At 42.0% G+C, this 21205-nt stretch overlaps 1 protein-coding gene across 1 annotated transcript; it reads left to right on the top strand.

Moving 5' to 3' along the window:
• Positions 1 to 1233: 1233 nt before the first annotated feature.
• On the top strand, positions 1234 to 20113 carry ttc9b (tetratricopeptide repeat domain 9B). Its single transcript, XM_026298457.1, has 3 exons — positions 1234 to 1714; positions 18341 to 18523; positions 19237 to 20113. Exons 1-3 carry the CDS (start codon positions 1234 to 1236, stop codon positions 19329 to 19331), a joined length of 759 nt encoding a protein of 252 aa, XP_026154242.1. The 3' UTR covers positions 19332 to 20113.
• Positions 20114 to 21205: the final 1092 nt, after the last annotated feature.

Below are 21205 nucleotides of genomic sequence, written 5' to 3'. Positions count from 1 at the left end.
TGGGATTGGCTGTACCACAGTGCCCCTTGCTTCTCTGGATCTTCACCACCACCAGGGCATCGGCACGTCCAGCGGCCATTAGCCGGCTCGTGAGCACCTTCTCTCACACAGAAGCACCACAGATAAAGTAGTGGGAACTTTTAGCTGTACATTTTGCTGATTATACATTTCAGTTTCAGTTCAGGGCTTTTATTTGCTATGCATAAGATTTTTACAGGCCTGTTTCTCTTAGATAAAGGACCTGACATCTGACTCCTCCACTGTGGGCTGCACTTAACCACACATCACATCAAAAGTGAGTGTAATTGACACTGTGACCCCTTGAGGTCGCTCTCTCTGTCTTCTCCTTCCTTTCCTTTGGTCCCTGCAGCCTCCTGCTGTCCATCTCCATCTCCTTGAAAGCTTATCACCTGAAGACATCAGTCGCTCTGCGGCTGGGCCACAGTCTGGTGTTTATAAGAATAAGGGGAAATCACTTGAAGTAAAAGCTGAATTGGCCAGTATCAGCTTTTTTTTCCTTTTTTTTTCAAGCTGTGGCTATCTACTTCCTAATATTAGGAGTGATGTAATCTGTGATCTGTTATTAGTCTATAATCATTTAGTCTGTAGTCAATACGCTCAATAGGAGGGAACCGTCACTGGTGTCAGGACTAACATTCATACAAACAGACCTATTTAAACAAAGTGTTATTTGTGTGCACACATGTTGTGTGATTCATACAGGCTGTTTGTTAAATATGCAGTTATCAAACTGCGACATCTTTTGGACACATTTTTGTGTCGGGACATTTCTGCACGTTTTTTCGTTTTTTCCCGTGTAAAATCTACACTGCAGCAACGCCTCACGACTCGGCGTTTTCCCCCCACAATGCTTTGCGGTGGGGGCTGTCGCGTGTGTCCCGGTGTGTGTGCGCTGTCTGTGGTGCTGAGGCTGCGCGTGCCTCGGAGGTTGCTGCCATAGAAATCCGCCCGAGCATCCTTCCGCGAGAGAGACGAGCGCGAGGGTTCGGTTGTGTTTGTTTTGTTTTGTTTATTTGGAAACGGACGGTGGGGAGATTTCGGGATGTCTCCACCAGCAGCGTGTCTGTAACTATAAACTCTCTACTTCTCTCCGAGCACAAGCGACGAACCGGAGACGTTTCTCGGAGCGTTTTCTCGGTTGTTTTTCGAGGCTCGCCTCTCCGGTGCCGCCGCCTGCCCAGCCAGTCTCTGCCGCTACGTCCCACATCCTTTATGCACAGCACGCTGCTCCGGTCCTCCCCAGCAAAACACACCTTCGTGTCCGAGCACCATGGCCCGCTCCCGTCGCTTGCTCTGAGAGACATGGAAGCCAAACAGCATCCGATAAAGACCCTCAAAAGCTACCCGGAGACCGGCGGACGGAGCCTGGCAGCGGCCGCCGGAGGAGACGGTGGTGGAGGCGGCGGCGGCGGCGGTGGGTATCGAGCCGGCTCAGCTGAAATGGAGATGGAGGCGAAGATCCAGAAAGCCATCGACTTCAAGGCGGAGGGTCACCGTTGCTACAAGGAGAAGAAATTTCGGGAAGCGATAGGCAAATACCACCGGGCGCTGCTGCAGCTCAAAGGGGTGCACGTTGTCGACGGGACGACAGGCTCCGAGGTCAACCTGCTGAACCAAGCCGCGGCCAAGCTGACCGAGGAGCAGCGGAGAGCCGTGGAGAGCACCGAGATCGAGTGCTACGACAGCTTGACAGGTACCGGTACACCCCCCCAACACACACACACACACACTACTCTCAGACCTCTTGCCTTGAAGTACTGCTGACACCGCTGCTGGTTCCGGTTCATCGGGTTCACACAAGGTACCAGGCTGTAGTCGTTTCTGCTGGGTGTCTCTGCGCAGGCTGAGGCAGGTGGCATTACAGAAATATGTGTTGTCTGTGGACAAATAGTAGGTTACCAGAGGATGATTTAAGGGAGAGCATGTGGGGGGGATGTGTGCACTGAATGTCTGACCAAATTAATGTATTATTATTTAACTGAGGGAGGCCTTTGACAGTCATTACAGACAAAAGCCACAGTTAAAGGAACACATGTTGTTACTGTGGTTGTTTCACAGCCTTTTCTTATCAGCACGTTTTTGCCTCTTTCCTGTCATTTCATTATTTCAGTTGTTTTGGGGGGGGGGGGGAGAAAATCAGAAAATCAAGGACAGTAAATGAATAAAGTCAGGCCAGGGCTAAAAGCCTAATGTAATCTGGGATGGGTACATGTTGTCATGGATGTATGAGCCAAGTATATGCTGTTTTGTTGTAATGTCAACATTTCACATGGTGTCTGAGCTGAAGCTTTCCCCCCAGCCATGCAGTCTATGGTGGTAGTGTCTGATGGTGCCACTTTACAGAGGGTTGGAAAAGATTAACTCATTACTCTTCTATTGTATTTAATACAGTTCTATTGTGCCATAACAATCCCACACTTCTACTAAATCCTTTAGACTAGGCCTGCAATTAATGATTATTTTTATCAGTTATTTTCTCCATTAATTGTTAGGTCTGTAAAACCTCCATCACTGTCAATTCATTTTTTATCAGTCGATTAATCAGCTATTCCTTTCTTAGTACCAAACAGTGAAACTACAATCTATAATGGGAGTCAACAGGGGCCCAGCAATAAGCATTTGCTGACACTGTATATGTTTCCAAGGTCAAGAACGAACCTTTATTTTGAAGATCATGATATTAGAAATAACATCATCTGGTTATCTAAGATATTCTTCTTCTGTTTCGCCTCCCTCTTATGGTGTCCAATGAGAGAGTGAGGGGAAAATCATCTGTCAAAATATTCATCACTGTTCATCACTCTTGGCTGTTTTGGTAATGGGGAAACCAAGCCTAATTTTTTTCCATATATTCCATAAGTATTTCAGGAAGTGTGCCCTCTGTGTTGTTGGATTAAACAACTAATTTACTGTATTAACTGATACATGTGACATCATTGTGATTATTGAAGAAAAAGGGTAATGTACGGTTTTAGCTGTGCTGTGAAATCTTAATTGTGATTACAGTATGTGCTCAGTATGCAGTGTGAACAGCACATAATGATGGTTGCCATCCAGGAGGTGATGATGAGGATGGCGATGATGATGATGATGAATGGTGCACAATGGCACTATTGCAATTAAATAGCATCACATAAGAAATCGTTACAATCTGTCAGTGTCGTGATTTTTGGTCATGGTGTGATGGGAGCAGTGATGTTGCTGTATCCTATGGCTTTCCAACCCACTGCCCAGTAAGCCTGATGCACTGAAGATCACCTTATTTGGCACAGTGTTTGGGGTCTGTCTGGAGCCGGAAGGGAGGCCACGGTGGAGTGAAGCAAAGGTGGGGGAGGGAGAGTTGAAAGAAAGGAAAGAAAAAAGACAATTAGGGAATGAGAAGGAAGGAAGCAGCGGATATGGTTGCTTTGACAGTAGTGGAAAAAGAAAGTCAGCGTTGTAAGAGAGGAACAAGCAGATAGAGAGCAATATTAGAGAGCACTGGAACAGAAAGGGGGGGAGGAAGGGACTGCTAGCACGCGACAGGGGGCCATATTTACCATGGCAACCATCACTGGGCCTTTTCCCTGGTGTTGTACTAATACAGCTCACACCCTCCCCTCACTGCTGCTTCAAACAGGAGTGTGTGCACATGCGCACTCTCATGCATGTGCACACACAAAGAAACCTCACTTCAACCTTGCTTTGCCATCAGTGACTATGGATTAAAATTATGTATGTGCTTTATTCTAATAAGACAGTATTTGGATTGGTAACACTGTAGGATAGGCTGTGATTTAAACCATATTTTATTTGTACAGATACTTACTGGTTCTTCCTGTTATTTAAATGTAGGTATAGTATAAGAAAATAAGAACATGGTAACAAACAATCAGGCATTTTAGAGGCACCTTTAACTGTTACCCACAGGTACTGTACCTTTTCTGGGTACCTCTGGGTCCACTGCACTTAGTTTACAGCAGCACCCACATGCCAAGGATTTATTCATGTCATATTTATATCTTTTACTTTATTGTATGATTTGAAATACTGACAATTTAAGAATGAGAGACCACCTTTGAAAATGTCCTCTTGCAAGCGAGTACATCTACCACTGCAGCATCTCATACCAGGTATACTGGATGAGAAAACAAACGCACCTTTCATAAGTGCACAACTATGGAAAATGTCCATTGTCATACAAGAAGTAAAGTAATAATAATAAAACATATAGATGTACCGTAGCTGGATTAAACAGCCAGTCATTAATGTTTATTGAGGAACCTGGTAATCACTACTGTAGTTCTTTTCATTACACACTATAATGATTATGTATGTGGACTATTTTATAATGTGTAGCTGTTCACCCCTTCTTTCTTTTTTAATTACACAGTAAGAATGAGGCTGGTAACACTATTTCTCCTAAACTCCAGTTACTATAGGTGAGCTACCCATACCCCATTGGTATCACAGGTGTTTCTCCCCTCTTCCCTGTAATTTTGTGTTATGTGAGTCCATCTCTCACTACGTAATTTCTCTAGACCCTTTGCTCACTGCATTTATTGCAATACTTATTACTGCAAGTATTTGTAAATTCTCTGGCAGTATTCAGTAACTCACACTGTGAAAGAAATGAAACACTGACTTTATGTGTGTATATCAATCTGACTGCAGGTCTTTTTTACCCAGAGTTCAACTTGGCACACGGTAGTAGTCACTGTGGTCATGACTGAGTTGTGTCCATTTGATTGGTCAGCTGTTTTTGGTCTTGACATATAACAGGAAAGCAACAAGCAGTAGAACCAGTCACAAATAGGAAATGTGTGTGTGTGTGTGTACGTACTAGGAGAGAAGGGGAGTTGCTTTCAGCACTGCTCGTCCTGCCGTTCTTCCCATACCCATTGCTGACACTGCTGATTTTGTTTAAGTGGAGTTTATTGGTGTGCATGTGTATTTGTTGATGTGTGTGTGTGTGTGTGTGTTTTCTTATTTTATTGATTGCTGTGATGAAGACAATCTTTTCCTCTAGCCTTTATGTGTCTTTGCAAGTATGTTTCTTCATGTATAGACAAGGGACAGTAACCTACAGTTTTGAGGTAGGCTTACTCGTTCTTTGTTTCTATTTTGTCCAAATGCACAGTATAACTATATAAAACATTTGATGATCTTATGAAATTCTAAATCGAAAATCGATTTACAAATTCAAATTAGCAGTTATATTGACACTTTAGTAATAATTTCAGTAATTTTTCAATCAAAAGGGTCAAATATTGCTTTAAGTGCAACTTCACAAAAACTAGAGTTTTATGCTTTTCTTTGCCATGCATGATTAGAAACTGATTATCTTTGGATATTGGACTGCCAAATAAAACAAGACATCTGACTGAGTCATTTGAGCAACAGGAAATTATAACGCTTGTTAAATATTTTCTGACATTTGATTGAAAAAAAAAGTATAGGCATAATCAAGAAAAATAAATTCACAAAATCACAAGTAGCTCCACCTTACCAACTGCAACAGTAAAATGCTCTTACCACATTAATTAAAACCCAATAATACTTTACTTTTAATACTTTAAGTACATTTTCCTGAAAATGGTTGAAGTATTGTTTCCTTCTCCTGTCACTAGAATCTTTCGTTAGTCACAGCAACTTCATGTTGATGAATACTGAATGCTGAGTGAAAAAAAAAACATTGTTTCATAGGAAAGATGCCACTAACAGAGGAAGTCTGTTTTTTTTTTTTTTTCAGCCGATGTCCTATTTGATGGCCTCGTTAAGGAGACACACTGAGTCTGTGTGTCCCTATAGGGCTGTATCTAAATAGGTTACACCACCACCACCACCACCGTCTGTGGTTGTCGCAGTTCACAGTGCTGCAACATGTTGGCCAGAGGCAGACTGCCTGCCAGCCCACCTCAGCCATCCATCTACTAAGCACCACAAACGCACTGTGAGGGACATAAAGAATTAACAGATGTGACTGCAGTTTGTTTGCTCCCTTTTCTGCTATTAATCATAAAGAGGCTCTTTTGACAACAGGAACAGCAGTTTTCTAAAACAACACATTAAGGCAGACTCGTACCAAGTAGTTTAGAAGCTGTAGCACATTTTATTCAGTTTAAATGTGCATTCGAAAGTCTACTGAAAGCAAAACCGAGCGCAGGATTGTGTGATCCTGTTGTGGGTGTGATCAGTCAGACTTTTCATTAACTCCTGCTTGTTCAGATCTCTGCCCCAGCTCTCCCTTTGTTCCACCTGACTAGCTCAATCCGTGAATGAGTCATAAGTCACAGCCTTGGGAGAGGTGCAGCAGGAAGGGATGAGTGAAATTGTTTGTTTCCTAACATAAGCCACGTTTTTATTCAGCTGATGCAGCTCACAGTTGCTCTCCTTGCAATGATGATCCAGCAATTTCCACCCACTCAACACATTAAAATAATGTTAAAGGAATGAAAACAAAAACATATGCATTTACATTTAAAACTAACAAATCTATGGCTTTCAAATTGATCTTTTGCTTGTTTATACAGAAGCATCTATGGCTTTGGTGAATTTAACCTTAATGGGACATTTACTGTGAACTTTAAATCAACAACCCTTTTTCCTCATGTTACCTAATCAGTGATAAAGGTAAAATTGACTAATAACTGCTATGAGAGCAGGTCTGTATGCTTTTGATGAGATCCCTAATATTAAAATCAGCCTGAAATTAATTCATTTCAGCTTCAACTGCTGGCATTATATCTATGTGCACAATTTTCTTCTGGCTCTCACCTCTCATGCTCTTAATCCTCCTCACCTGTCTCATACTGATTAGAAAGAAACATCCAAGCTTCCTAATCCTGCCACACTTCTTGTCCCATGATGATCGGACACCATATCTGCCACTACATATTTTTCATGGTCTTGGTGCCATCATCCTTATGTCACTTTAGGGTGCAGTTTTGTTACATGCAGGTGAGAAGTAAGGCCATTCCTTATTCTGCTGTGCCTCTTATTCACCCAGGATACTCACGCACACACAAATCAAGTGTGCAGTAAGTGATATATGCCGTAAGTATCTACCTTTTCGGCTGCCTCAAGTGCAATTTATTCAATTTTTTCACCTCCAGTGAGGAATTATATCAAAATAATCAGAAACAGCACACAAATTACCAGTGACCTACTGATGTCACTTGAATGTTTTTGTGTACTACCACGTGTCCTTTCTTCAGAGCCTCAGGGACATTTGATGGAGTCAATCAATGAAGATTTGAACCATGATATGCAATCACAGGCTTCACACTTAATTTAATGAGCCTGTTGGTGACATCAGCATCGGTTTTTCCCTGATGAAAAACACAAGCCCTGCCTGCACCATAGTACAGTAACATGACATATTGCTCCATTTCCTCAACAAGATTCACCACATCACGGCCTCTTCGCCCAACCTTGCTCTGGATGGAGGCAGCTAGGGCTGCATTAGAATAACATCAGTGATGTGTAACACAACAGACGGGGTGATTTCACCAGTCCCCTCTAACCTACTGCTCATGAACAGTCAATGCCTGATCATAAAAACAGAACAGAAAACTCCTCCCTTTCATCTCCTGCCAGCTTTGTCACCAGGGGATGTGGTGGAGCGCACAAGATAAAGGCAAAAGCAGAGAATGAGAAAGACAGGAGATGGGAAGAAGAATGTAAGATAGAGGAGTTAAATCAAGGAGAACGTTGGGCTGTGTAAGAAGGTGAAATAGGTAGCGGGGTTACCCAGTATTTTGTAGAGAAGAAATGCAATGTGCCTGCTAGAAGATGGAAGAGGAAGAGGAGGAGGAAGAGATGCGGTGTGAGGGTGAGAAGGGAAAAGGGCGGGTGGTTTGGTTGGTGTTTTTCCTCTCTATGTGCCATTGGAGGGGTGGCCAGAGCAGAGCTGTGGGAACGCCGTGTGCCAGAGCTGCAGATGGCGTGGCATTGCAGTCAGGGGTACGAGTGGCCCTCCCTCTACTGTACCACTCACACTGTACCCTGTCCTCCTTATACCAATCCCCTGAATTACCTCACAGCTGAGAGGGAGAGATTTGGAGGATGGGGGGAAGGGTGAATCAGTAGAAGGGGACGTAGAAGCTGAAATATGGAAGGATGGAGGAAGGGAGGGAGTAAAACCAAGGGAGCAGGACAAACTGGACAGAACTCCTAAATACGATGGGATTATATGACAGAGGAGGGATGGGTATAACAGAAGGGAAGGAGAGGAGGAAAATGTGTCCCTCTATGACCTCTAAGTGGGCTTTTCAGAACTGCATTTGTATTTTCTTTCCATTGTGAAGTGAGTAACACTAAGAAATCCAATCCAGTCCAAACTGATTTATATTACAGCTTTGACAGGCACAGATGACTCCTGTCAAAAGAGTAAATAAGATTCAGTCGTCTGTCAGAAATATAAGGGGCAGGGGAGAGATGCAGAGGGAGACAGAGAAGAAGAGAGAAAACAGCAACGAGAAAATCTATGTGCTAAAGACACGGTTTTTACTGTAATGCTTTTTTGTATTGATGCTCCATATTGTCTGCATTTGCCTGTTTCAGTCTTGCCTAGGAAAAAAGCCAGCACAACTAAGTATTTTGTGAATAAACAGAACAGAATATTGTGGTAAGCTATGTACTTTTGTGTCTATGTGATGCTTAGCAGGGAGCGTCTTCGCCGTCTTAATTTTGGGATAATAATCAGGTTGTCAAACTCTACATTTCTCTGAATGGCATTTCTCACAGTCTGCTGACACCTCTGGGATTGATTATCATGCTTTGTGTGACCATATGTGTGTCTCTGATATGCTTTTTTTGTGTTTTTGATTTTTAAAATGTAATCATCTTTGATAGGGACTGGTGGCTGTGTGTGAAATAATGAATGAATTCAGAGTGTCTGTCGAAGCTTTTTAGCTGAAAGTCGTGGAAAACTGAAACAGATGCCCTTTCCTGACACCCTCAGAGACAGAGCAAGACCAAGTGAGAGAGGAAGATAGATGCAGAATGTTCATCCTCTGTAAGCCACTAGTAATGAGAATTTGCTGAAGCTGTTTGCACATATCTAACAGCCTGTGCACCAGTAGACAGTGCAAAGTAGACCAATTGGCTGTTTCTATTTATCCACAGTGCTTAGTGTCGATAAGAAGCCATGTTGGTTGCTATCTGAGCTCTCCTTATTTGGCCTGCTCTGGCCTGACGCTGAACGCTTCATTACATGCACTGCCGGAGGTTGACATTGAAATCTTGCCTTTGTTGCTTCCTGCTTGTGATGACAGAAAATGTAAAATAGATATTTTGCTGAACCAGCGCTGAGGGTGATCCTCATTGGAGTAGATTTACCAGATTGGATTCTTACCAGTGCAGACATACTTTTTAAAAAAAGTAAATTCAAAAGGAAAAATTTAGATGTAAATGCTAAACCATTAACAATGGATCAAGGAAGTCCTTGTATACAACAAACAGCAGTGATTATAGCTGCAACTCTGCAGCTTTCCTGAGCTCCTTAAAGCATTTCTCAGTACATTAGTCACATTTCCATCCAAATGTAGAGCAAATTTCAATCAAATTTCTATGTATGTGAACTAATGCATGTTTTCCATTCATTACAGTTATGTGAAACTAGAAATTGAGCACTTCTCTAGTTGGGTGCCATGAGACCATAGCAAAAGAAAGAAATGATGGCACATGGAAAACAATGGCAATATGGCCTTTTTGTTTATTTCATGAATTCATTTGAGGAATGTTATAGGCTTTGTGTTTTTCCACAGAGATCAGATGTCTTGATCTGCCACCCAGACATCCCTTATCTCAGTGATGAGAGATGTCTGAGTCTGAAAGCTTCATGTATATCATGATTTATTTGCTAAGTTTGTTTTCATTGTGTCATATTTTGTGTTTATTGACGCATCAAATGTCTGGCATTTCCACTGAGGTTTTTTTATGCACAGATCAAAAATGTGCATAAAAACAAGCAGCTGTTTTAGTTTTATGGCCCATAGCTTTACTGTTTTTCATTCTTTGTTCATTGGGTTCACTTCTTTCATTGGTGTTAGCATCAGCAGGCAGCTGTTTTCAAGGAAAAAGCTCTAAAAATCCACTGTACAGAACCTGCTCAGCACCAACTGGCAGAGAGAGACAGCAATAAACAGGAAACTCAGCTTGTTTTCAATACCCCTAAGTGGCCAAAAAAAAAAAAAAAACAAAGAGTTAATGCAGGTTTAAGGTTATTGGTTGATTGTAAAATATGTGTGTTATTTTTTTTTAGCATCTTGGTACATGATAAATGTTGTTTGAAGTAAACTCTAGTACATATTCTCTACCAATAGATGGGGTCAATATTATGTATTTTCATCCTTGCAGAAGTGATTGTTTTCTAAAAACAAAATGGGTGTGTATCCTAAAACTCACTTTGGTCATTAATTTACTTTCAAGGTACTTTGTGGGAGAGCTTTGCTGCCTCACAGATTAAACTTGACCCAATGAGATTCAGAGCTGAACCGTTTGGCTCTTTTCTTTGTTGACCTTTCCAAATACTCTTATCTGTCTTTTTACTACCACTGTAATGCAGAGAGCAGGTTTCCCATAGCTACCCCAAATACATTATATAAACAAATGTGGAAAAATAAAGGAAGTGCATCAATATTAGCAAACACAGCCCTCATTTCACTTGAGAGCGTTTGACATTAGAGTAGGTGGTTAGAGCTGATAGAAGCAAAGTGTGTGACAGCAGCAGAAGACAGTAGCCAAAGATCTGCCGAGCTAAGGGCAAGAGTCTGCCTAGTGTCCACAGATGACATCACTAATCAGATAATGGCCCAGCTAAGGATCACAACAGAATTATATCCCTGTCATGGAGTTCAACTACAAATATAACATCAATAAAAGTCAATTTTGTGCTTTATTAAACTGCACTTATCTGGTATTTCAGTGTCTGTTTTAACTCATGACTGTAAAAGCAATATAAAAAGTCCTGGATCCTAATTTGGCCCTTGGATACTTAAGGATATAAATAAATATACTGGTTGTAATGAGTTAAATAAGATCATAACTACATAAACTGCTCTTCATTTCCTTTCCAGTCCTCAAGAAAGCCCACACAGACCCACCTCTAGTACTATGGACTTATATTACACATAAGCACAGCCAGGATCCTCAGCCAGGATTCTGGAAACTGCAAAGTGCAATGGAGAGCATTAAATGATTTCATCTTTGGTGAAGTCATAGAGAAGATAGCTTCCTCACTTGTATAAATATTTAAGTAGACAGGCATTAATCCTGAGTCAGTAACTATTTTAGGAGAGTGGAACAATGTCGGAGGTGCAAACTCATAAAGTAAGGCGGACAATCAGTAGAGCCGGAACCTTTTGGGGGTTTGAGGATGAACGTGCAGCAAAAAGACAACAAATGTAATCATTTATCCAAGTTATTGGAAATATATGGTCTATGTTTGATGTTAAAAATCTCAATTCTCAGGAGCAGTATGTACCCAAATCTTTCAGCCAACAGTAAACAATAAGTTCTCTCTGGACTTTGGTGTTTTCAACTGTTTGAAAAAGCCTCCTTCTGCCCCATGCTCTGTTCAGTGAGATCTGTCAGAATATTCTGGTTAGCTAATTCTGCTTCACTCCCAGGATCAGTGTTTCTCTGTGGGTAATCCATGCAGATGTGTTTGATGTACCAGCAGTTAGACAGGCTGTGTCTTTATACTCTATAGAGAATCAACAGGTTTTTTAGAGGGGCGTGAGTCAAATGCTGTGAAGTTAACATTATAAATGCAAGGAGGTATGACAGGCAGATTGGGTTAATCCTGTTTACAATTGAATCTGTTGTATTAATGTTAATATTAATGTTTTTAGAATCGTATCTCTGCCTTAGAATTACATGAACCATGAATGTTTTTCCTACTCAGTTTCCCATAAATATGATCTGAATGCTGGAAGCTAAATGTGGCATCGCTTCATATTATATAGACAGCAGTGAGTGTGGCACGGATCTTCTCATCTACCTCCCACCAAGTAAGCACATTTCCAAAACGTGAGCTATTCCTTTAGCCGAAGTCATGTTGTGTATCATCAAGCTAAACTTATTAAGGTATAAGCTGTTGTTTTCCTGTGCAAATCAAATCTCTTCACTTACCTGTCCACACAATCCATGCAAACTGAATAAAATCTGAACCTTGACTACACTCACCCTATACACTCTCAGTCTGTACTTGTCAGAATAGTCATGCTCAAAAATCCAAAATAGCTAGTGACTCATGTGTAAGGCTGGTCCCAGCACACTATATTTCCAGCTACCCCAGAGGCTGTGAAGGCCTCTGAGATGCACACAGACAAACAAGAGCAATAATACAGAATAATTATAAGGGTTATTTTGACACCACATGGAGCTGTGTTAGGCTTTCAACATCGTGACACGCAATCAAACTGTATAATAACAACATAGGGACAAGTAAAAAAAAAAAAAAAAAATGTGTGTGTATAAAATGAATGCTATTATCAGTACAGCAGCAGCACAATAACCAGCATAAACAGTGCTCTGATAATTTGGTAATTTCCTGACCTCGAAATTTGCTTGTGTGGTGTTTCAGTGCCAGGCGCACAGGTAGGAGGAGAGGCTTAAACAGGTGGACGTTCGTTCTGATGAGGCAACACTAAGTGGGTTGTTTGGCATTTTGGCAACAAAAACACATCTTCGATTTTGTTTTGAGAATGGTTGTTTAACTAATCAGTCCCCAGGCAGTACAGGTATTTCAGTCAATAGTAAATAGTTATTAATAAATGTGATCATACAAGGTTTTCACAGTTTAGGTTTAGTGCTAACATGAGTACTTACTCAAGTATCAACGCTGACTATCAGTTTGAAAAGGCAATTGAACGGCTGTGTCCTGTCTGAAAATGTTCAGTACTTCACTCTTCTATATCATTGTCCTTTGCAGTTCATCACTCTGGCCACTGCAGGTCACTTAGTTAGAACACATGCTGATAAAGATAAGACACATTCTGGCTGACTGGTAGGTGCTGTTTGACCTTCCTAAGGCTCAGTTTTTTTAATTGTTAAATCTGGGTCCTACAGTATGTTTAATAGCCCTAACCTATAGATCATGCAAAACCAATAATGCAGTTTTATATATAGTCCAGAAAATCACAGCTACTACAAGTTATCAAATGGAAAGTTCAAGATCAAAACTTCTAAAATAAAAGATGGTAAAGCAGGTGACAGCTGGTGAGGTAAATGCTGTGTCATATCATTATAGACAAGTCTTTATGATGCATTCAATTATGAACTCTGACTCTGTTCCTCCCAATAACAGTAAAAGCCATTTGCAAAAAACACTTCGGGTGGAGCTATTCTTAGCGGGGCTGGAGAGAGCAGCTACGCTGGTCTGAGAACTGCGACGTCAACATGTTGGATTCGATTTTGTTCCAAACTGTATGTGTGAAGCAGTTTCATGATGATGACTATTCACAGTTCATTTGTGTTTGTAAATAAATCTGTTGCAGGACTATGACATTTGTAAAGGAGAGACAGTAGATCTGGTGAAAGGTGAGAGGAGGACACGGACAGGAAGAAATGGAGGAATAAAGGATGTGGGCCGCAGGAGTGGATGTCTGTGTGATAGTCTCATTGAGAGTGATGGGTCTTTCCATCCGCCATTATCTTCCAACAGAAGTAATTAGAAGGTGATGGACAGAAAACTAATCTACAGGGCCACAGTGGCTTTAAATTAGCTGGATAGTTGTGTCACACCTGATGACACTGTGATGGAGAAGGACAGGAGAGGGGGAAGCTGAGCACGAGGTGATGTAGATGTAGTAAAGAAGCAGGGTTAAAAACACATAGCAGAGGAAGGCAGACATAAAAGTGATTGACAAAGAAGCAGAAAAGGCACTTTTACATTTCCACTTTTCGCTGTGTCTTCTTCCCCTTCATTTATTTCTCCACTTGTCCCCTGCTCCTCTCATACAGCAATTCTGTATTCTGTCGTTATTTTTCCTCGGCTGTTTCAGGATTTTGTTTTGTCAGTGCTATCTCTGTCCTCTCTCGCCCCTCGTCTCTCCCTTGTCTTGTTTCAGCTTTCTGCGTTTTGTCTCTCTCTCTTTTATCCCTCCCAGGCTTTGGTGCTGTGTCTGCTGAATGAAAGCAAGTCTTTATGCTGGCTCTGGTTTTTTCAGACATGATGCTTCGGGCAAACTGATGGGGTTTCTGAGCATGTGTTAGACTCGCCCACTCACCACACCTCTAATTCGACAGTCAGGCAGCAGAAAGACATACACACAGTGAAGCCCAGGCAGACATACACTGTACAGATGAACACACACTTCTTCACCCACATTTGCACAGTCATGTTTGAAAAGCTTTGGTGGTGGTGAAAATGTTTCATTTCCCTGTTGCAATTTTTCCCATCTTCCTACATTTTTTCCACTTCTGTGCCTGTTTAAAATATGGCAGTGATACAGCGTTTCCTGAGGAGGTTAAAGGTATGTTTGGACAACAGTGTTGCAGACTCAGCTTATTCTTTGGTCCCTGTCCTCACATGCAGTCCCTCATTAACACTGGTTTTTGTGCCATTCTGCCTTGTCTGCACCACAGTTTCATTTGTGCAGTCTCAAATCTCATTATTTCCCCTCTCTCATCTCACATGTACTATAAAAGAGCTGTGGGAACTTGTTTTTATGCATTTTCAATAAAAAACAAATATCAGTGAATCTTGTCTGATATTTTGTTGAAGTCAGAAGAAGACTTCAACATGGAGAGATCAAAAGTAGGGCTCAGTTAAGCAGCTGGAGCTGGACACCTCAGAGGCGTAGATGTGATGCACTGCGTCCTTAATTACTGCGGTTTCCATCCTTTTTGGTTTGTGACTACTGCTGCAAATGCTTGCTTAAATGCTTACAGAATCCAAGGTGGTGTGCACAGACTCCTTGTTCAAAACCCAGACATATTTGTTTATGACAAAGATAAACAGTGTACTCGCATTTGAGAATCTGGGACAAGAACATGTTCAGCACTTTCACTAGGTCAATAAACAAAGTAGTTTCAGAATATTTTTCTGTTGATTTACTAATTGATTGGTTAGCCTATCAATTCATCCATGGTTGCATGTGTCTAGCAGCAGACTGTCTGCAGCCCCAGCCAGCAACATTGACACTGAGCAAAACCCAGAATTACATTCAGTTCATGTAAATTGCCAACCCTTTAAAAATGGAGAGAAAAGGACACAACCAGAAATGATGCTCAAATATTACTTGGATCACCACAACACCATGCAGCGGTTATTGATGTGCTGACTGACAGCAAATAGACCAATCAGAACCAATCAGACCAATCAGTGGAGTTAAATAAAAAATTTAAAAAAATAAATTTAAAAAAACTGTTACAGTTTTTAATGTTTGAAGCCTGCTCTCCTTGTGTGTTTCACAACCTCTTTGATTCATTTGTCCTTGTGCGTTTCACAACCTCTCTGATTCATTTGTAGGAATCCCTGCCTAATCGGTCCACCTGCAGCCACATGTCTTTTATAATACGTGACACAAACAGAAGACCTCAGACACATGTCTGTCATTGGCCATAACATCTTGACTCCAGAGATATTTCTCTCTCCGTCTCTGTCCCTGCCCAGCCTGCTCCAGTGATCCTGTCATTATGACACCCTTAATGCATCTTACCACACTCTACATTTCCTGTGGTATGCCATCCATCTGCCTAATGGGCCGGCAGGGTGCGGTCGGCCAGTCATCACTTCTGATCGCTGCTTTTGTGCGTGTGTTTGTGTATATTTGTACAGTCATGCTTCTTCTTCGCCACTGTTTGAGACAAACAGTACATTTAAAGTCATCTGCTTGTGATTCTGTGTTTCTCTGTGTGTCGTTGTGTGTAGTTATGTTGTCAAGTTATAGATAATCCTCGTTTGCAGCCACTTCATTTACCTGAGTTGCTATGAAAGTGTTTGTGCCTCTGCCTTTGTCACTGGTGACTGTGTATCTGCTGTATGCACTATAGGTGTGTGATGGTACTATCTGGACTGCATATGTCAGTCACACTGAACTCTCTAACTGCGTCAGCCGTTAGGCCATTATAGACTGTAACCGAATCCTCTGAAAGCTCAGCCTACATCCACTGCTGGAGGGCGATGATGGATGGGTGTGTGGAGGGATGAGAGTAGTCATGTTGTAGCTTGTTGGTTGTAAAAGCAAACAGAGGAGTGGTGTCCGTAGAGAGGTGTGGAGGAGAGGTAAAGGGCATTTGAGGTGATTCCCACTTTACCAGGCTGATAGCTTCGACCTTGCTGCTCCGCTCAGGGCTGAGTCATGAGCTTTATCGAAAATAAGATGATTGTCAGGCTTGTGTTTGTCCTTCTCACTATCAGGGTGTGCGTCTGTGTGTTAATGATAATAAACTTTTTAAAAAGCATCCATCATACATTAAAAGCATCTAAAAGAATGAATTTAATGAGGGAACAGAACAAGCTGAGCTGTACTCTTCTAATGATATCAATCGTTTTAAGGATAATTTCAGTCCATTATAGTGTATTTGCATGGTTATGGATACAATTCCTATTATCAAAAATATCATTGTCCTCACCGCATTGACTGCTGGCATTTAAAAAAAATTTAAACATTTTACAAAATGACATTAAGCAGTCAGAATCAGCTTTTCTGGAAGAGAAACTATGATATTACATAGATACTCCGATGTAAATATCTATTCAAATAGAGTGGTTTAGATCATCCGGGATCTTCCTGTACCATTTTAACAGCATGCAAAGGAGCAAAGATACACACACATACAATATACACAATAATACAGCTATATACTCAGTCAATTTAAAAGACCCCTTAGTCAACATCTAAATACCAAAACAAACTGATAGTTACTGGATTGGCCCTTTCCATGATGAATTATTTAGTGTTATGCACTAGTGCTGTTGACAGGCGAGATCAGTATGTGACTGACAGGGCTCCATTGGTCGTGCTCAAACTCTCGGTCGTTGACCATTTCTCACTCTGCTCTGGTTTTTTTTGTCCATTGTGCTCTTCACAGCATACACACACGAACACACAGACTTAACACACCTTCTGCCATAGGTCTGAGGGTCAGGAAGAGATGACAGGTAGAGCAGCACTAGCTGCTTTGAACTCACTCTGTAGTCTCCCATAGACATCGCCTTTTATTCTATGCTTCACCCTCAGCCTCCCACACATTCACCTCCTCTTCCTCCTCCTACTCTCTCCCCTCCCTGTCTCTCACTCCTGACTCACCCTGCCTCCCAGCTAATAGTGCCTGACTCATGTTATGCACAGAACTGTGTGTGTGTGTGTGTGTGTGTGTGTGTGTGTGTGTGTGTGTGTGTGTGTGTGTGTGTGTGCGTGTCAAGGGCAGACTCGGAGGAAAGACGGTCGATGGACGGGAAGGGTTAAAAAGGAGCAGGATGGGATGGCAGCGCTGGAGGACATATGACTGGGAAACTGCTTTGATATATCAGGGAGATTAAGACACTGGCTGAGAAGGAGGGAGTGGTGGAAAAAGAAAGAAATAAAGTGAAGCAAGGTGGAAGCAAAACTGGAGCGGTTGTGATTGTGTTTGAGTGATCTGATATTGGAGCCATCAGCAGACGTTTAAAAGCTTTGATGGACTAAAAGCTCAGTGTTTATGTCTTTACTAATGGAGTTATTCTGACCTTAGCTCATCTGTTGAGAATTGCTTCAGTGAAGTGCTGCACTAGGATTGATGACTATTGCTTATTGTTGAGCCTCGTGGCCGTTTTTCAACCTGTGAAGTTGGTTGAAGTTTAGCTCAGTTTGATCAGTTGATCTCAGGGCTGCATTTCACCACTCACGTCTCATCCCAAAGGAGTCCTGCAGTATCTGTCGCTCACCTGATCCCTGTATTTTCCTCTTTTGTGTGACATGTGATAAATCAGGGAAATAACACTTAGGCATCCTCGCAGTGTTCAATCCACCATTCTCGAGCTGAATTCTACCCTTTTTTCTATTTCTATTTTTACCCCCAACACTCACAACGCTCACACGACTTTCTCTGTCTTCTCCTCACTGTGAGACATTAGTATTAGCTATTTATAGTCAGCTCACTGCCACCCTGAGGAAGTACTGTGGAGACTACATTACACTGTGGCTCTATTAAAAGGCACAGAATGAGATTCTAGCCAAATTCTCCGCCTTTTGTTTTACACTGGGGCGTACTTATCATAAATGCACTGAAGGTGTTTGAGTGGACAAAAAAGGCAAATATTTGAAATAAGCCGTTGTTGCCGTTTTATTACTACACATTTTTAATGAGCAAATTCCTAACACGTTCCGTCTTTTCCTTCCTGCAGCGTGTCTGTTGCAGTCTGAGCTGGTGAACTATGAGAGAGTGAAGGAGTACTGTCTGAAGGTTCTGAGCCACCAGAGAGACCACTTCAAGGCCATGTACCGAGCCGGCATCGCCTTCTATCATCTGGGTGACTACGAATGTGCCCTGCGTTACCTGCGTGACGCCAAGAACCGTGAGCCTACAGGTGAGGGAAAAAAACAAACCCCTGTACTTCCAGCCATCCTCACATGAAAAAATGGACCTTCTATAATTTAAACTTAGACATATTTCATATTTACACACTGATACTTGAAATGCCATGTAGATGTTTATGTTAGGAAGTAAAGTTTACATGAAACTGATAAAAAGTATGAAAAGTAACAACAAGTTAATTTACTTATTTTACTTTTCGGAGTTTTCTGAGTGGTAAGGACAGCATCAGTGGTACTGATCTCCTGTGGAACAGCATGGTGGTTTCGACAAGGCTGTGGATCATGTGACTCATGTTTGTACACATGAATGGAGCAGCGTGTAGCAACAACAGCCTCTTTGTGTAATATCGTGTGTACATGCAGGTAATTTCCCCTAAATGTTGTGATTACATGAGGCTGCAGAGCATCATGGGAAAAGTGTTTGCTGGTTAAAAACATTTAGTCTTCAGCCTTTGTGTTTTTCTTTTTTGTTGTGGACACATTTTGGTAAGGTCACACTCTGTCTGACGGGCGGTTGACCCAGCTCAAGATTTAAAGATCTTGACACTTTAAGTCTGTCATAACCAAAGTCATCTGTGTGCCTTTAATTTTTGAACATGAATGCATCGTATTAACCAGCATATCGATTGAAGTAAAGACATGACTCCACTTTGTAGTTTCACCTTTCTGCCTCACATCCATCATGTTTTCTCTCTGTCCTCCACAGACACCAACGTGCTGCGGTACATCCAGCTGACGGAGATGAAGATGAGCAAGAGTGGACAGCGAGAACGAGAGAGCGGCAAAGAGACCCAGGGCTAATCCTCGACCTTTTTACCCTCCCAACCCTTCAGCCTCTGACCCTACGACCAGCCCTTCATCCACCCTTCCACTCTCCACCTCTTCTATCGAGTCCTGGCAGCAGCACAGCCCACAGACAGCAGACAGATCCAATCACCTGGACAAAAACAGGAGACATATCACTTCTGTCTGCAGCCTACCCTCCTCTATCCTTCTTTTCCTTCTTCCTCTACCCCTTTCTCCTTCAGGTGCTGTGGTTCCTCTCCCTAGACGCAGACAAACAACCTTAAAAAAAAAAAAACAACAACAAAAAACAAGGAAATTGCTGTATTATACTCATTGTGGTGGAATGAAAAAGGAGCTTCAAAACATACATATGAATAATGGACATTTGCGTGATTTAGTAAATGTTTTAAAAACATCAGATCCATTTTGTTTCTGCTTTGTTGCTCTCTCTTTTCTCTCTGCCTTCTCTATTTCGAACTCTTGTGGACAACGTCAGGTTTGGGAGGCTCGACCACACCGGGAACTGGGCGGGTGCTTGTGTGGAGGAAGTTCGGAGCATAAGCTGGGGACAGTGAGGGGGTGTGTGCATGAGATACATATCAAGACTGTAGCCCAATCTGATTGTACATCCTACTTCAACAGGGCTCACTCAGGCCCCTTACCCAGACTATGGGACAGACTATCGATCTATTCACCAAGTAGGGAAAAAGTCTGTTTTTGTGCTGAATCAATCATTCTTTTGTCCCATGTTTCTTTCCTAGATGTCATGTATCTCAGTTTCTGGACTGTTTTTTCAATTCAAGGGCTAATTCAAGTGTTTGTAGTTCCTTACTAGGGTTTTTAATTTGCTTCGTGTTCATCATACTAAGTAGTAACTGCTGGATGTTAAAAGCATCTGTGCGACATCGGTTCTTTCTGTTATCAGGTGTGCTATTGTGGAAAATGGTCTCTTGAATCTGTTGTCCAAAGCCCCTCCTGGGTCATGTGTTGTTGTCGGTCTCGTTGAGACTGTCGAGCCCCGCCCGCACCTCCCTCCCTCCATCCTTTAGCCTCCTCTCTCTGTTCCCCCATTAATGATGTCACAACGGAAAATAGCCAATGGGATCAGAGTTCCATCAACTGCTGTTGGCTAGATGGAGATCCGCTCTAAAGTTTCACAGCGAGGTCTGACCTTTTATTGCTAATGCTGAAGCTTCCCAGACACTGATAACACACACAGAGGAGACTCTGGGCAGCGTTAGTGCAGGGAAAACAACCACACACATCTGCGCCGACAGTTCAAACACCATCCCGGAGCACTCAGCTTTAGTGCACTTCAGCAGAAGTGAGCCATCTGAGATTTCTTCCTCTTTCAGTTTATCATGTGTTGATAGATAAAATATCTGTGTTTGGAAAACTTGTATCCAACATAGAGCTGTAAGGAGAGATAACATACAGCATTAGCATTAGACAATACAGATGATATTGTATGGTTTGTGGATATTCATGACTAGCTTTCAAAAGATATATAAATGATTTGCCACCGCTTCGCTTGTGACTTGTGAAGCTGAGTCATTGGTAATGCCAATATTGCTTCTATAATAGCTTTACCACAGGCTTAAATGTGCCTGCCCTGTTCTGCAGAAGGTTGGATTGATGATTTGTGAAAGCATGAATTTCCCTCGTCTCGGATGCCATGAAACCCAGTTTCCTCTTTCCCGTGTGCAAGCCCACCTCCTGCATGTGATGTGAGGCTCCAGAGAGTTATGGGATAGGGACTATATCTGCTCTATTGCTTTCTGTCATGGCATGCTGCCACTGAACTGTTTGCTCATACCTCTTTTTTATCCATTCTGCCCTTTATAAACACAGAAGGTGGCGACAGACTGTGATCACAGCAGTAGAATAGG

The sequence above is a fragment of the Mastacembelus armatus genome, chromosome 13 (genome assembly GCF_900324485.2).
Source record: "Mastacembelus armatus chromosome 13, fMasArm1.2, whole genome shotgun sequence".
Taxonomy (NCBI): domain Eukaryota; kingdom Metazoa; phylum Chordata; class Actinopteri; order Synbranchiformes; family Mastacembelidae; genus Mastacembelus; species Mastacembelus armatus.
Note: the sequence above shows the minus strand (reverse complement) of the source record. Positions and strands in the feature narration are given on the sequence as shown.

Bases quoted from the DNA above. Each gene is read 5' to 3' on its own strand.
- ttc9b (XM_026298457.1), top strand. From the start codon at position 1,234: ATGCACAGCACGCTGCTCCGGTCCTCCCCAGCAAAACACACCTTCGTG. The intron at 1,715-18,340 runs GTACCGGTACAC...TCCTTCCTGCAG, and splicing joins GTGCTACGACAGCTTGACAG to CGTGTCTGTTGCAGTCTGAG. The intron at 18,524-19,236 runs GTGAGGGAAAAA...TGTCCTCCACAG, and splicing joins CAAGAACCGTGAGCCTACAG to ACACCAACGTGCTGCGGTAC.